At 41.0% G+C, this 17299-nt stretch overlaps 1 protein-coding gene across 2 annotated transcripts in view; it reads left to right on the forward strand.

Annotated features, from left to right (window-relative positions):
• LOC127415220 (DDB1- and CUL4-associated factor 1-like) overlaps nucleotides 1-16796 on the forward strand; it is a 174971-nt gene extending 158175 nt beyond the window's left edge. The window contains exons 24-25 of one of the 2 annotated variants that reach the window (XM_051653873.1): nucleotides 13244-13541; nucleotides 16515-16796. In XM_051653873.1, the coding sequence (XP_051509833.1) occupies nucleotides 13244-13541; nucleotides 16515-16570 (354 nt within the window). In that variant the 3' untranslated portion in view covers nucleotides 16571-16796. Of the gene's footprint in view, nucleotides 1-13243; nucleotides 13542-16511 lie in introns of both variants that reach the window. The other variant, XM_051653872.1, reaches the window with a different exon arrangement.
• Nucleotides 16797-17299: the final 503 nt, after the last annotated feature.

The raw sequence follows: 17299 nt of genomic DNA on the forward strand, positions 1-17299 counted from the left end.
ATCATGTATAATTAAAACAAAACATCTCTCTCCCCAGCCCCTCCCCGAGAGTCTCCCAAAAACACCAAGTAATTACCCCACTTCCTGTCAAATAAATTCTGAACCCCCAGCCTTCTGCTTGCCATCCCTTCCAAAGAAGCCACTCTCCCCATCTCCGAACACCACTCTGGAAATAAGGGTGCCCTATCTGACTTCCATCCCTTTAAATAATTTGCCTGCCCACCATAATGCTGGTCAGAACCCAGTTTTTTTTGTTTATCCCTAAAATACAAAGTCTGGGGCAGAGTGAAATTCGGGTGCCTAAAACGTCCCACAAAAAACTTTGAAATTTCAACCAAACTTCCTGAATCTTAATACACCCCCAAAAAGCATGGGTTGTTTCTCTGTCTTCTGACTGGCATCGCCAGCAGGTGTCTTTAAGACCAAGCCTATACAATCTAGAGGGGGTCCAATAGAATCTACGTAAAATCTTAAATTGCATATGGCGCATCCTTGCATCTCTAGATGAAGACTTATTTTTTAGAATCCTAGCCCACACTCCCTCCTCCAATACCAAGTTTAAAGCTTTCTCCCATAATCTCTTGAGAGAAGTTGAAGTTCCATCCCCCAGACTCTGAATTAGCAGGGAGTAATACACTGATGCCTCAGTACCTTTTCCAAAGGCCGTAATCACCTCTCCCAGAGTATCCGCTGCTTTGGGGGGGGGGGGGTGCCACTCCCAAAATCAATACAGAGCAGGTGGCGCAGCTGTAAATACCTATAGAACTGAGATCTGGGAATCCCAAAATGTTGACCAAATTTTCAAAGGATCTCAGCACTCCACTCTCATATAGGTCACTGAGTGTATTAACCCCCCCTCACAATCCACTCTGACCAGCAGAAAGGGGACTTATTAATATATAATTTAGGGTTCTTCCATATGCTTGAGGCAACATTTAAATAAATGTCTGAGTTAAAAACTCTGGACACTTTTGTCCATACCGAGTGCAAATGCGAGATAACTGGGTGTAATTTAACTTTTCAGACTAGTTTGATAGACAGGCTTTGCAATGGCAAAATAGGGGCAAGAACTTCCAGTTCATTACAAAACCATGGTGTGGATCTCTCAGGTGGAAGCGACCAGTGAGCCAAATGTCTGAGACCGAATGCATAATAATAAAACAACATTTTGGGTAGGCTTAGCCCACCTTTGTTAGTCGGTCTATGTAACTTATTAAAATGTAATCTAGGCCGCTTACCATTCCAAATGAAGGACTTCACTATGCTTTGAAATTGCTTGGAAGTAAGAGAGGGGGACATCTATAGGGAGAGATTGTAACAGGTAGTTAAATTTTGAAATACAATTCATTTTAATAACATTAACCTGCCCAATCATAGATAAATGTAATGAAGCCCACCTACCCACATTGCTCAAACCTTTTAATTAAGGGGTCAAAATTAACTCAGACTAAATCAGACAAATTTGCTGGGAATAAAATGCCCAAATACTTAATACCCTGTTTGGGCCACTGGAAGGCGCCTGGCTGGAAAGCCGTTACTAGGCAGTACGCTGTCAGAGCCAAAGCTTCAGATTTAGACCAATTGACACTGTATCCCGAGAGCTTAGAAAAGGAATTAATAATTCTATGGAGGCAAGGCATAGATCTAGTAGGGTCGGAGACGAATAATAAAATATCATCTGCATAAAGCAAAAGCTTATGCACCACACCTCCCGCCACCACCCCTGGAAAATCATCCTCCTTTCTTATCACGGTTGCTAATGGTTCCAGGGCAAGACAGAACAATAATGGGGAAAGAGGGCAACTCTGCCAGGTGTCCGTATCCAGAGTAAAATAATCTGAAATAAATCCATTAGTTTGTACCGCTGCTACCGGGTGTCTTTAAAGTAACTTAATTTGTATTCAATAAAAGTATTCCCGAACCCATACATTTCCAAAATCTTAAAAATAATTCCATTCTACCATATCAAACGCTTTTTCACCATCAAGTGAGATGGCAGCGACCGGAGTCTGATCGTTTGCCACTGACCACATGATATTAATTAGATGCCTGATGTAATCAGAAGAGCTATGGTCCCGAATAAACCCGACCTGATCTATATGTATGAGATGTCATAACTTAATCGGTTAGCCAGAATTTTTGACAATTTTTACATCTAGCTGGATCAGGAAAATTGGACGGTAACTTTTACCATCGCATGGATCTTTGTCCTTTTTAAGAATCAGACTGATCCAGGCTTGTGTCATGGTTGGAGGAAGCTTTCCATTCTTTAATGATTCCGTATAAATTTCTAACAAAAGTGGAGCCAGTTGTGTAGCATAAGATCTAAACAATTCAGCGGCAAAGCCATCTGGCCCCAGAGCCTTGCCAGTAGCCAGGGCCTTAATTACCTCTTCAAGCTCCTCCAAGCTTATCTCGCAATCAAGAGAATTTTTTTGCTCAGTTGTCAATTTAGGGAGTTTCAATGGTTCCACAAAGTTTCTAATATCTTCATCAGTAGACAAAAACGTAGAACTATAAAGATCAAGATAGAAGTCTTTAAAAGCATTATTAATATCAATGGCCGAGGTAAATATTTCACCACCAGCAAATTTCACTGAGGGAATGGTAGAAAAAAAATCTCTCTGTTTTATATATCTAGCCAAAAGTTTTCCTCCTCTGTCCCCTGACTCAAAATATGACTGTCTTGCCCTGAATAGCCAAAACTCCACCTTCCATGACAAAATAGTATTATATCTGTATTTCAATCGGGTCAATTCTCTGAGGCCATCGGACAACATTCGGCGCTTCAGCTCTGTCTCTTGCACTTTTAATATTCCCTTCCAACTCCACGAGTTAGCGTGCTTTGGATTTTTGGATGAATGAGGCATACTGTATGATCCGGCACCTAAGAACCACCTTAAGTGCCTCCCAAGCCATGCCCACAAAGGATACTGAGGACCAGTTGTTTTCCATATAGACACTGATTTCAGCCTTTAACATTTGTTTGAAATATTCTAGAGTAACTGTTATGGACTGATGTAAAAAAATTAATAGTCCCTACCAGATTGGTTCAAAAGTCTCCAAATATCTGTAAGACCAAGATTTTTACACATCCTGTGAAGCGTCAATGTTGCTCTAGGGGGGCCTGGGTAGCTCAGCAAGTAAAGACACTGACTACCACACCTGGAGTCGCAAGTTTGAATCCAGGGTGTGCTGAGTGACTCCAGTCAGGCATCCTAAGCAACCAGTTGGTCCGGTTGTTAGGGTGGGTAGAGTCACGTTGGGTTAACATCCTCGTGGTCGCTATAATATGGTTCTCACTCTCGGTGGGGTGGGTGGATGCCACGGAGAATAGTGTGAAGCATCCACACGCGCTAGGTCTCTGCGGAAACGCGTTCAACAAGCCACATGATAAGATGCGCTGATTGACGTTCTCAGACACGGATGCAACTGAAATTCGTCCTCCGCCACCCGAAATGAGGCTAGCCACTACGCCACCATGAGGACTTGGAGCACATTGGGAATTGAGCATTCCAAAATTGGGGAGAAATGGGGAGAAAGTTTTTTCTGCTCTAGGGGGCTTGCACACATTTGCTTCACTATGATCAAGGACTGAGTCCATCAAAAGATTAAAGTCTTCTCCCAGTATTATATCATGAGGGTGCCAGCGGCTTGCAATATCCCTTCAAGATCTATATCTATAAAAAAGCCCTGATCATCAACGTTAGGTGCATAAATATTAGCCAAAAATAAGACTTGGTCCCTGAATTTCAGCTAAAACAATTACTCTTCCTAATTTATCTTTACTCTGTTTGAGACATTTGAATTGTAGATGTTTACTTATCAGTGTAATGACTCCCCTGCTCTTACTCTAGCCAGCACTATAAAAAAATGCCCACCCCATATCTTCCCAAATTTTTCAGCTTCCTGCAGAGAAAGATGCATGTCTTGAAGAAACAGTCATATTTCTAACACTTAAGAGAAATAACCTACCTTCTTTTTATGGGGTTTCCCAACCCATTATCATTCCACGTGGAGAGAGACAATCCACTCATTAATATTTGACATATAAGAAAAAATAGATCGTGTCAAAAACAAGATTTTAAAGACCACATTCCAACATTAGTGCAACCATCAAAACCCGAGCATGGCCCAGAACCAAACAAACAGAAAAAAGAAAAACATGTGCATTAACCCTGCGCCATCCCTCCAAACTCAAACAGTCCATGAACGCCTACGAGAGCCCAACCTTGCCGTTGTATTGCTCAAGTCCGGTGTTTCTAAACAAATTTTGTGAGACAGAATAACACAGCAAAAGATAATCTAAACAAACTCCAGCCGATAGGCGTAATAAACACAAAGAGCATGCAGATTCATCCACAAAAATGTCCTGAAGGTGTGTTATTCTACGAAATAACCTCCAGCCGCTAGGCGGAACCAGCACAAAAAAGCGTGCAGATTCCCTAAACAGTCAAGCGGATATTCAGCGAGCCGGTCCACTCGGCTACAACGTGAGTACAACAAGATGACCCACTCACTCCATTGACTTTATGAAAGACTTCGCTTGCTGTGGGCATGTGAATGTTTTACAGGCATCCTTGGCATCTATTCTCAGTTTGGCCGGAAATATCAGTGCAAAGCGACCTTCCGTTGATGTAAAAGTTTCTTGCATTCCTTGAATTGATCACGTTTCTCTCTTGTTGAGGTCGCAAAGTCTGGGAACAAAAAATGCTGTGGTTCTTCCAAGAAAGCCTTACTTTACTGCTCGCGTAACAAAATCTTTATCAGATGATCTCAGAAATTTGGCCAGAATTGATCGGGGCATGTCTCCCTCCATGGATTGCCGAGCAGGAACCCTGTGAGCTCACTTGATTTCCAGCTTATGGCCTGCTATGTGGAGCAGATTCGGAAAGAGCCCATCCAGGAATTTCAACATATCCTGTCCCTCTGCTCCCTACGGGACTCCGACAAATGCGGACGTTATTCCGCTGGCTACGGTTTTCCATGTCCTCCAACTTCTCCCAGACACGCTCCAAATCCACCTTGTTTGCTAGTGAATTAGCAGATAATTCCCTCTCCAATGATTCCAGATAATCGATCTGTTTCTCAACATCCCCCACTCTTGTAACCACATCAGTGAACTTCGCCTCCATGGCAGTGATTAATCGACGTATCACAGCAAGATCCTCCAATTCAGCAATAACCTTCGTCAGCATTGCCAACATGTTCAGCATTTCCCACCACATTTCCTGCACCTCCCCGACCAAATCAACTCCCAGGCCCGCGGCCTGCTCGGGGGTGTCAGCTTGAGCACGTAAGTGTCTTTTTTTTTTTTTTTTTTTTTAATCCACTTTTCTCCTCAGTTTTGGAATCCCCAATTCCCACTACTTGCTAGGTCTTCATGGTGGCGTGGTTACTCACCTCAATCCGGGTGGCTGAGGACAAGTCTCAGTTGCCTCCGCTTCTGAGACCGTCAATCCACGCATCTTATCACGTGACTTGCTGTGCATGACACCGCGGAGACCCATGCGCCCCATTGAGCACGAGTACCACTTAATCACGACCATGAGGAGGTTACCCCATGTGACTACCCTCCCGATCAACCGGGCCAATTTGGTTGCTTAGAAGACTGGAGTCACTCAGCACACCTTGGATTCGAACTCGTGACTCCAGGGGTGGTAGTCAGCGTCAATACTCGCTGAGCAACCCAGGCCCCCACCTAAGTGTCTTTTAATGTCTCCAGAGCCCAAGGATTTAGATTTTTTTGACATTGTCCTCCTAGAACAGTTATGGAACAGAGTGTATCGAATCTCACCGGTTTGTCATAAAAAGTATTAAAACTAGCAAAGTGCGCAGAGCACGCCGTTCACACGTCCGATCTTCGCATGGCGTCACGTGACTCCGACTAAAGGCAATGATAAATAGTTCTTAAAATCTTCCAACAAAAGTTCTTTGAGTTGCTCAAAAGTAGATGTCCTAGTTGCTAAAGACCATTTGTCAAAAAGAATACTCTTCTCACGAGCAAACTACATAGGTTTGTTTGGCGGTTTTCAAATGGGATCTGTATCTCTGTCGATAAGCCTCTGGCACTAACTCGTAAGTTCTAAGAACAGTGGTTTTCACAGCTTCATAGTCAAGACTTTGTTCAACAGGAAGTGAAGTACATGCGTCCTGCACTTTCCCAACTAGCTTACACTGGAGGAGTAGGGCCCACATCTCCTTTGGCCACCGGAGAGTTGAAGCAACCCGCTCAAACGTGGTGAAATAGGAGTCCACTTATGACTCCTTAAAAACAGGAACTAATTTAAAGTGCTTGGTCAGATCAAAAATTACCTCAGGATCGGCACCTCCTTCTGGTGTTCCAGCAGTATTCGACGTGGACACACTTGGGGAAGAGGTTGGAACACTAGCAGAGGAAGTTACGTTAGGTACCAGCACAGGGTCAACATCAGCAGGAACAGGCTGTTGGACTAACCTGCGTGACTGAAGCTGTCTCCCCATTTACAACTCCAATTCTTGCAGTCGCAGTAATTGAGTGTCATGCTCTTGCCTTTTAATTTGCGAGTCCAACTTTTTTAACTTAAGAGCCATGGGATCAGTGTGAGGATTCACAGGACCGGCACTAGTCGGAAGCTTCACATCGGCCTCCGCTGCTGCTGTATCTCCATCCACCTGACCATCATCTGCCTCAGACTCCTCAGGTAAATATTTCTGCTCCACCAACTTACAATACAACTCTTCATTAATCACTTTCTTTGTGGCCTGTCGGGAAACTGAAATTTGGAAAAAATCTTGCACATCTAGGAGGTTGAGTTTCCTGCACTGATTAAACTCCTCTAATGTAGGATTTAGAGTAAAAGATACCAGATCAAAAGCCATTCTACACGCGTCCCTCCCACACCAAAAGAAAACAGCCAAACAAACTACCAACAATCTAGAAAGCTGCATAAGATAGCCCCAAGTAAACAACAAAACAAAGAAATTAACTCTTTAAGACTTAATGTGAGAAAAATGCTCAGAGAAATAGTTGACGAGCCCCCAATTATGTTACGACCCCATCTAGGGTGAGGCCGCAACATAAAGCTTAAACACAAAATGTCTTCAAAACCAGACAGAAATGTAGACTCTTTACCAGGTTTGTTTTCAAAAGTTTCGAAGCACATGTCTCTTCAGGAAGAAGCAAGGCCAAAATAACAAACAAAAAGGTAAACTAACTAAAACCAATCTCAAAAGTTAACTAACCTATAAAGAAAGAACAAAAGAGGGAGTCGCGTGGTGCTATGCGAGGTTCGGATGTGTGAACGGCGAGCCCTGCGCACTTTGCTACTTTTAATACTTTTTGTGTCAAACTGGTGAGATTCGATACACCCTGATTCTTAACTGTTCTAGGAAGAAAATATGTCAAGGAATTCAAAATCCTCGGGCTCTGGAGTCATTAAAAGACACTTAAGTTCTCAAGCTGATGCCCCTGAGCAGCAGGCCGCAAGCCCGGGAGTCAGTTTGGATGGTGAAGTGAAGGAAATTCTGCGTCAGTTGATGAACGTGTCGGCAATGCTGACAAAGGTCATTGCTGACTTGGAGGATCTTGCTGTAATACGTCAATCGATCACTGCCATGGAGACTAAATTCACTGAGATGGTTAAAAGAGTGGCGGATGTCGAGAAATGGATCGATTATCTGGAGTCATCGGAGAAGGAATTAGCTGCTAACCCGCTAGCGGCCAAGGCAGATTTGGAGTGCATCTGGGAAAAGTTGGAGAATCGTAACTGGCGAAACAATATCCGAATTGTTGGAATTCCTGAGGACGAAGAAGGCCGAGTAAAATGATGGGCTCTGCCCGAGTCTGCTCAACATAACAGGCCATAAGCTGGAAATCGAGCAAACTCACAGAGTTCCAGCTTGGAGATCTGCAGAGGGAGACAGGCCCCGAACAATTCTGGCCAAATTTCTGAGATCATCCAATAAAGATCATGTTACGTGAGTCGAGGAGTAAAGGAAGGCTTTCTTGGAAGAGCCACAGCATTTTCTTGTTCCCAGACTTTGCGAATTCGATGAGATGATCGATTCAAGGAATGCAAGAAACTCTTACATCAACGGAAGGTCATTTTTGCAATGATGTTCCCGGCCAAATTGAGAATAGATACTAAGGATGGCCGTAAAAGTATTTACATGTCCCCTGCAAGCAATGTCCTTCATAAAGTCAACGGACTAAGTTATTTGTGGTTCTCATGTTGTAGTCAAGTGAGCCTGACTCACTGAACATTCACTTGACCGTCTGAGGAAGCTGTGCACCTTTTTTGTTTCTTTTTGTGCTGGTTCCGCCTAGCCACTGGAATTTGTTTTGTGAAATATTTCTTGCAAGACATTGGAGTGATTAGGTCATTTGTTGCACTCATGTAACAGCCGAATGGGCTGGCTCACTAAACATTCGTTTGACTGTCTGAGGAAACTGAAAGTTTTTTTGCTGGTTCCACAAGCGGCTGGAGCTTGTTTTGTGGAGGAACACACCTACGGGACAGTTATGTGGATGAATCTACACGTTCTTTGTGTTTATTCCACCTATTGGCTGGAGTTTGTTTTAAAGATTATCTTTTGTTGTGTAATTCTGTCTCTCAAAATTTGTATGGAGGCACCGGACTTGAGCAATCCGATGGCAGAGTTGTAGCAGGGGCTCTCGTAGGCATACACGGACTGTTTAAGTTTAGAGGGATGGACACCAGTTGGCGCTGTCGTGCGTGGGGTTAATGCACGTTTTTCTTTTTACTGTTTTTTTTTTTCTTTTAGTTCTGGGGGATGTTCGGGTGATTGTTGCTCCAATGTTGAAATGTGGTCGTTATTTTATTGACACACAATCAATTTTTTCTAATATGTCAAAATGTCAAATGTTAATATGAGCAGATTGTCTCTCTCCACGTGGAATGTGAATGGGTTGGGGCACCCCATAAAAAGAAGGAAGGTTATTTCTCTTCTTAAACGTAAGAAATATGATAGTGTTTCTTCAAGAAACACATCTTTCCCCACAGGAAGCTGAAAAACTTGGGAAGATATGGGGTGGACATGTTTTCTTTACTGCTGGCTCAAGTAAGAGCAGGGGAGTCATTACACTGATAAGCATATACATTTCAAATGTCTCAAACAGATTAAAGATAAATTAGGAAGAGTCATTATTGTTTTAGCAGAAATTCAGGGGCAAAGGTTGATTTTAGCTAATATTTACGCACCTAACGCTGATGATCAGGGCTATTTTTATAAATCTTGAAGGGATGTTGCAAGCCGCTGGCACCACTCATGGTATAATATTGGGAGGAGACTTTAATCTGTTGATGGACTCAGTCCTTGATTTTAGTGAAGCAAAAGTGTGTAAGCCCCCTAGAGCAACAGAGATGTTTCACAGGATATGTAAAAATCTTGGTCTTACAGATATTTGGAGATTTTTGAACCCATTTGTTAGGGACTATAAATGTTTTTTTTCATCAGTCCATAAGATTTATTCTAGAATAGATTTTTTTTAAATATCTAAGTCCCTCATTTAAGATGTTGTTGATCTGTTAATCTGAGCTAATTGCTCAGTTGGAAACATCTTAGTCTCAGATCATGCCATTTCAAATGTTAAAGGCCAAAATCAATGTTTATATGGAGACCAACTGGTCCTCAGTATCCTCTGTGTGTGTGGCTTGGGAGGCACTTAAGGCAGTTCTTAGGGGCCGGATCAAACAGTATGCCTCATTCATCAAAAAATCCAAAGCACGAGAACTTGTGGAGTTGGAAGGGAATATTAAAAGTGCCAAGGCAGAGCTGAAGCGCCGAATGTCGTCGGATGACCTCAGAAAATTGACCCGATTGAAATACAGATATAACACTATTTTGTCGCAGAAGGTTTTGGCTATTCAGGGCAAGACAGTCATATTTTGAGTCGGGGGACAAAGCAGGAAAACATCTGGCTAGATATATAAAGCAGAGAGAGTCTTTTTCTACCATTCCCTCAGTGAAATCTGCTGGTGGTGAAATTTTTACCTTGGCCATTGATATTAATAATGCTTTTAAAGAATTCTATCTCTATAGATCCACATCTTCATCAACTGAAGATATTAGAATTTTTGTGGAACCATTAGAACTCCCTAAACTGACGACTGAGCAAAAAAAAAAAATCTTGATTCTGAGATAACCTTGGAAGAGCTTGGCGAGGTAATTAAGGCTTTGCCGCTGATATTTTTAGATCTTATGCTACAGAACTGGCTCCACTCTTGCTAGAAGTTTATATGGAATCATTAAAGAGTGGAAAGCTTTTGCTTTCACAAGCCCGGATCAGTCTGATTCTTAAAAAGGATCCAAGATAGACGTTAAATTATTGTCAAAAATTTTGTCTAACTGATTAAGATATGGCATCTCTTATATAGATCAGGTGGGGTTTATTCGGGGCTGTAGCTCTTCTGATAACATTAGGCATTTCATCAATATCATGTGGTCAGTGGTGAATGATTAAACTCCGGTCGTGCCATCTCACTTGACACTGAAAAGGCATTTGATATGGTAGAATGGGATTATCTTTTTAAGATTTTGGAAATGTATGGGTGGGAGTACTTATATTGGTTGGATTAAGTTACTTTATAAACACCTGGTAGCGGCGATACAAACGAATGGATTAATTTCAGATTATTTTACTCTGGATACGGGCACCCGGCAGGGTTACCTTCTTTCCACATTATTGTTCTGTCTTGCCCAGGAACCATTAGCAGCCGCGATAAGAAAGGAGGAGGATTTTCCAGGGGTGGTGGCGGGAGGTGTGGTACATAAGCTTTTGCTTTACGCAGATGATATTTTATTCGTCTCCGACCCTACTAGATTTATGCCTTGCCTCAACAGGATTATTAATTCCTTTTCTAAATTCTCAGGATACAGAGTTAATTTGTCTAAATCCGAAGCTTTGGCTCTGACAGCATACTGCCCGGTAACGGCTTTTCAGCCGGGCGCCTTCCAGTGGCCCAAACTGGGCAGTAAGTTTTTGGGTATTTTATTCCCAGCAGATTTGTGTGATTTAGTTAGTTAATTTTGACCCTTTAATAAAAAGGTTTTCGAACAATGTGGTCAGGTGGGCTTAATTACATTTATCTATGATTGGGAAGGTTAATATTATTAAAATAAATTGTATTCCAAAATTCAACTACCTGCTACAGTCTCTCCCTATAGATGTCCCCCTCTCTTATTTCAAGCAATTTGATAGCATAGCGAAGTCCTTCATTTGAAATAGTAAACGTACCAGATTACATTTCAATAAGTTGCATAGGCGATTGACAAAGATGGGCTAGGCCTACCCAAGATTTGGTTTTATTATTATGCATTCGGTCTCAGACATTTGGCTCATTGGTCACTTCTGCCTGAGAGAGCCCCTCCCTGGTTTTGTATTGAACAGGAAATTCTTGCCCCTATTTCGCCATTGCAAAGCCTTTCTATCAAACTAACCAGAGAAGTTAAATTACACCCCGTTATCTCGCATTTGCATGCGGTATGGACAAAAGTATCCAGAGTGTTTAATTCAGACATTTATTTAAATGTTGCTTCAAGCATATGGCTGAACCCAAAGTTATGTATTAATAAGTCCCCTTTCTGCTGGACAGAGTGGATTGTGAGGGAGGTTAATACGCTCAGTGACCTATATGAGAGTTGTGTTGAGATCCTTTGAAAATATGGTTCAACATTTTGGGATCCCATGTCTCAATTCTTTAGGTATTTACAGCTGGGCCACCAGCTGTGCCACCCCCCCCCCCCCAAGCGGCAGATACTCTGGGAGTAATGATTATTGCTTTTGGAAAAGGTCATGAGGCATCAGTGTATTACTCCCTGCTAATTCAGAGTCTGGGGGACAGGGCTTCAACTTCTCAAGAGATTATGGGAGAAACATTTAAACTTGGAAGAGGGCTAGGATTCTTAAAAAAACATCAAGTCTACATCTAGAGATGCAAGGGTGCACCTTATGCAATTTAAGATTCTACATCGATTCTAATGTTCGGGTGAAAAGTAATGATTTCATGTGGTTTGATTCTGCATTTTCTGTTGTGTCTATTTGATTTGCTAAAAATTAACAATAAAAATTGTTAATTAAAAAAAAGTGAAATTACTATTTAAACTACTTCAAAGAGTTCTCATCAAAAAATCCTCCATGTGCAGCAATGACAGCTTTGCAGATCCTTGGCATTCTAGCTGTCAGTTTGTCCAGATACTCAAGTGACATTTCACCCCACGCTTCCTGTAGCACTTGCCATAGATGTGGCTGTCTTGTCGGGCACTTCTCACGCACCTTACGGTCTAGCTGATCCCACAAAAGCTGAATGGGGTTAAGATCCATAACACTCTTTTCCAATTATCTGTTGTCCAATGTGTGTGATTCTTTGACCCCTCTAACCTTTTCTTTTTGTTTTTCGGTTTCAAAAGTGGCTTTTTCTTTGCAATTCTTCCCATAAGGCCTGCACCCCTGAGTCTTCTCTTTACTGTTGTACATGAAACTGGTGTTGAGCGGGTAGAGTTCAATGAAGCTGTCAGCTGAGGACATGTGAGGCATCCATTTCTCAAACTAGAGACTCTGATGTACATATCCTCTTGCTTAGTTTTACATCTGACCTTCCACATCTCTTTCTGTCCTTGTTAGAGACAGTTGTCCTTTGTCTTTGAAGACTGTAGTGTACACCTTTGTATGAAATCTTCAGTTTTTTTAGCAGTTCCAAGCATTTTATAACCTTCATTCCTCAAAACAATGATTGACAGATTTGTTTTTTGTTTGTTTGTTTTTGTTTTTTTTGCCATTTTTGACCTAATATTGACCTGAAGACATGCCAGTCTATTGCATACTGTGGCAATTCAAAAGCAAACACAAAGACAATGTTAAGCTTCAAAATGACTTTTTTCAAATAGTGATGTTTTTTATATCAGTAATGTCCTGACTATACTTTGTGATCAGTTGAATGCTACTTTGGTGAATTAAAGTACCAATTTCCTTCTGAAACAGCAAAATCTGTACATTATTCCAAACTTTTGGCCGCATATATATATAGATATATAGATATATATAGATAGATAGATAGATAGATATTGTTAAATATTAAGTGCATTTAGTGTGGATTGGTTAAGTGCTCTCTAAACGTGTTTTCAGCTGGTTCTTGATGTTGAGATTGTTTCAGCAGATCGTGTGGAGATTGGAAGCTCATTCCACCACAAAGTTAGAAACGGTTACACCAAAGTAATTTGTAGTTTCTGTGGTTTGATTCAGGAGGATGACGATCAGGATGAAGATGACGATGATGACTCTGATGACGACATTGATGACATCGACACAGACCCGCTGCTGGTGGAGCTCGAGAATGAGAATAATGGCGAGGAAGAGGATGGCGAGCAGGATTTCTCTCCATCTGATGATGAGGAGGTGGCTCGCCTGCTGGATGAAGAGGCAGATGATGACGACGATGATGATGATGATGACGATGATGACGATGATGATGACGATGATGACGATGATGACGACGATGACGATGATAATGGCAGAGATGTGGAGCTTGTGTTGGACAATAGTGAGTCTAGCACACATGTATATACTGCGACTACAAGTCTGCAAACACCTTTAGGACAGTAGATGTTTTCATTTTCACAAAAATTCCACAATCAGCTGCGAAACAATTTGTTAGAAATCATGCCTCATTTAATAAATCTGCATTTCAGTATAGGGTAAGACAGACCGACTGGCCGACCCTGGTAGTCGCTTTGTATAAAAGCGACTGACAAATGAATAAAATGAAAAACATTGGTCACATGGTCTGGAATAAAGATCTGATCATTGCATTGATAAACATTCAAATGTATTTTGGTATAATGTGCGATGTGTGGATTTGTTGATATTGTGTTATGGTTATGGTGTTTTTCACAATTTGTTGAATAAGTTAGACCTTGGACTTTTTAGCACCACGGTTTTCAGATTTGGGGGGTGGGGCCCCAAGAATGATGATAAATCAAAAGATAAATAAATACAACATAATGTATTGTAAAGATAAATGAAAAATAATAGCTTAATAGACCATAGTTCAGTTTAATAGACTGTAGACTATGGCATAATAGTGCTAAATTTCAAGAGCACGTGCATTTCATGCAAGAGCGAATCCATGTACCGGTTGCGCCAGCACAAATCTCTCCGCTCGCACATGGATTTCATTCGCTCTCTCACAGAACTGGACATGCTCTCTCAAATATATGCTTTCTTATCAAATTTCCCTACTCTCGCTTAGAGAATGTTTGTGTCGCACTCAAGACATGTTCCTGTACACTGGCAAATCTATTATAACGCAATATAGCTCTACCACTATTCATTTTCCCAAATATTCTGCCTCTGTAGACATAGTGGGAGAAACTGTACCGGAGTTTGGGAAATCAACAAGCCATTTGGCCGGCAACTTGTTTAGGAACTACAGTATAATACATGGTTAAATTTGTATTGTAAGAATTATATTCTGATGCACGCTGGAGATGTAAGAGACTTGAGCAAATTAAATGGCACATAAACTGCCAACTAAGAAACATCTGTTGTGACTCTGAAAATTTTAGCTGCTCAAGATTATCTAGGACGCATAAAGAATTTTCTCAGAACTCATGTGGTGGCACAAACATAGAAAAATCTGAAAATACACAGATCAGCCACAACATTAAAACCACCTGCCTAATATCGTGTAGGTCCCCCTCGTGCCGCCAAAACAGCTCTGACCCATGGAGGCATGGACTCCACATGACCTCTGAAGTTGTCCTGTTGTATCTGGCACCAAGACATTAGCAGCAGATCCTTTAAGTCCTGTAAGGTGCGAGATGGGGCCTCCATGGATCGGATTTGTTGGTCCAGCACATCCCATAGATGCTCAATCGGATTGAGATCTGGGGAATTTGGAGGCCAAGTCAACACCTTGAACTTTTTGTCATGTTCCTCAAACCATTCCTGAATGATTTTTGCAGTGTGGCAGGGTGCATTATCCTGTTGAAAGAGGCCACTGCCATCAGGGAATACCGTTGCCATCAAGGGGTCTACGTGGTCTGCAACAATTTTTAGGTAGATGGTACGTGTCAAAGTAACATCCACATGAATGCTAGGGCCCAAGGTTTCCCAGCAGAACAGCAAGCAAGCTATGATGCACTGTGTTCTGACACCTTTCTATCATGGCCAGCGTTAAGTTTTTCAGCAATTTGTGCTACAGTAGCTCTTCTGTGGATCGGAACAGACGGGCTAGCCTTCACTCCTCACGCATCAGTGAGCCTTGGGCGCCCATGACCCTGTCGCTGGTTCACCGGTTGTCCTTTCTTGGACCACTTTTGGTAGGTATTAAGCACTGCATAATGGGAACACCCCACAAGACCTACCGTTTTGGAGATGCTCTGACCCAGTCGTCTAGCCATCACAATTTGGCCCTGGTCAGAGTCGCTCAGATCCTTAAGCTTGCCCATTTTTCCTGCTTCCAACACATGAAATTCAAGCACTGACTGTTCACTTGCTGCCTAATATATCCCACCCCTTGACATGTGCCATTGTAACGAGATAATAAATGTTATTCACTTCACCTGTCAGTGGTTTTAATGTTGTGGCAGAACAAAACTTACTGTTTCATTTGAAAACCCCTGTTCTAGCACAACGAATTATCGAGCAGTCAAATAACTCAAAGAAATGGATTGTTTCTCATTTAAAGTAAAAATAGTAACCGATTTGGGAATTAACCTAATGTAACTTCAGATAATTATGTAAAAACTATTAACCCTTTTAGACTTGACTTGTGTTCTTAGGACACAAAAAATATGGCAATGCTTTATTTCTGCTCTAAATGCACCCATAAATTATCATAAAAAATAAAAATCGGTTCATGATAATGTTTTACTAGTTATTTCTGATGTTCATTACAATGGACATTGGTTCTGAATGGTAGGAACATCCAGATTATTAAACGTATCAATTTATTGCAAGTTATTTCAAGAAGAAAAAAATTGTTAATGCTAAATTATAGTAGATTTAGGTTGTAAATTTAGTCAGAGGGGGTTCTCTAATAAAAAAATCATAAAAATAATAATTTACACTTACTACCCCTGGTTATAGAGTACAATGGTGATGGCTCTGGTATCGCCCTCTGTCAATTTCGAACCTGCAGTCTTCCAGTGACCAGCTCAGAGTTTTATTTCCAAAAAATCATGTTACTTCAGAATCACCAATTCAGTGTCAAAAGCATGTAAAGTGTTTTGAATACAAAATATCCTTTTGATAATTTTTGCTAGGCATGGTTTGAAGATTATCTGACTCAATTTTGGTTAAGATTGGATGAAATCTGTAGAGAATTAATACTTAAATTACATCTATCAGTTTTGCAGTAGTATACAGTATACCTTTGGGACAAGTCAAAAATAATGAAGTTCTGGCAAATTTCACCTTTCGTCACCTTCCCCACCACGTTTGTGTGTCATTTGCTTCTCGTCATTATTTCTTTGATGCCTGTAATGATGTCGTCCTCTCATTCCTCCAGCAGACAGCTCTGATAACTCGGACCTGGAAGATGACATCATCCTTTCCCTGAATGAATGATTCTGCATAAAAACCACAGTGGAAACATTCGGCCCGACTTGTTCCACAAAGAAGTTCTGACAAGGGAATGAGATGCATAAGATATAGCACAGGACTAAATGTTGCTCTGTAGGTTGTCAAATTTGTGGCTGCAAGGTTGTACATTGGTTATGATGTGTTAAGAGGGGCCCCTAAATTGATATATTGATAAAGAATTATTTGTTAAAAAAAAAAAAAAAAAAAACAATTATAATAATAATGTAGTTTTATATAAGGATGGGCCATAAGAAACAAATGTAATTTGTATGTCAAACAAATTTTTGCTTTTGCTAAAAATGATCTTTCTACAGCATACATGCTCTTTGAATGTCTGATCATTATTAAAGAGAATTCCTACTGATGGATTTTAAGGGGGTGGCATCCTTTACTCACTTTATGTGCACATGTAATATGTTTATGCATTTGCGTGTGTGTTTTGGACACGCAATGTAAATATGCAGATATGTGTGTGCCTGCCACTCTTCAGGTCATCTGTTTAGTTTTTGTTTAATCTAAACATTGAAAATCCAGTTGTTTAGATGGTTCATCCATTTTGCTGTAGGAATTATTTTGAACATAGTTTTGTTAACAATTGGCTCTTAGTTTTACAGAAAAAAAGCATTTTTATTTAAGGCCCTTTTTGAGACATTAGACCTCGTTCGGCGAGCAATAATTTTCTATGATTTATCAATTCGTATAAAAAGGACTGTA

Source organism: Myxocyprinus asiaticus, chromosome 24, assembly GCF_019703515.2.
Source record: "Myxocyprinus asiaticus isolate MX2 ecotype Aquarium Trade chromosome 24, UBuf_Myxa_2, whole genome shotgun sequence".
NCBI classification, from domain to species: Eukaryota; Metazoa; Chordata; class Actinopteri; order Cypriniformes; family Catostomidae; genus Myxocyprinus; species Myxocyprinus asiaticus.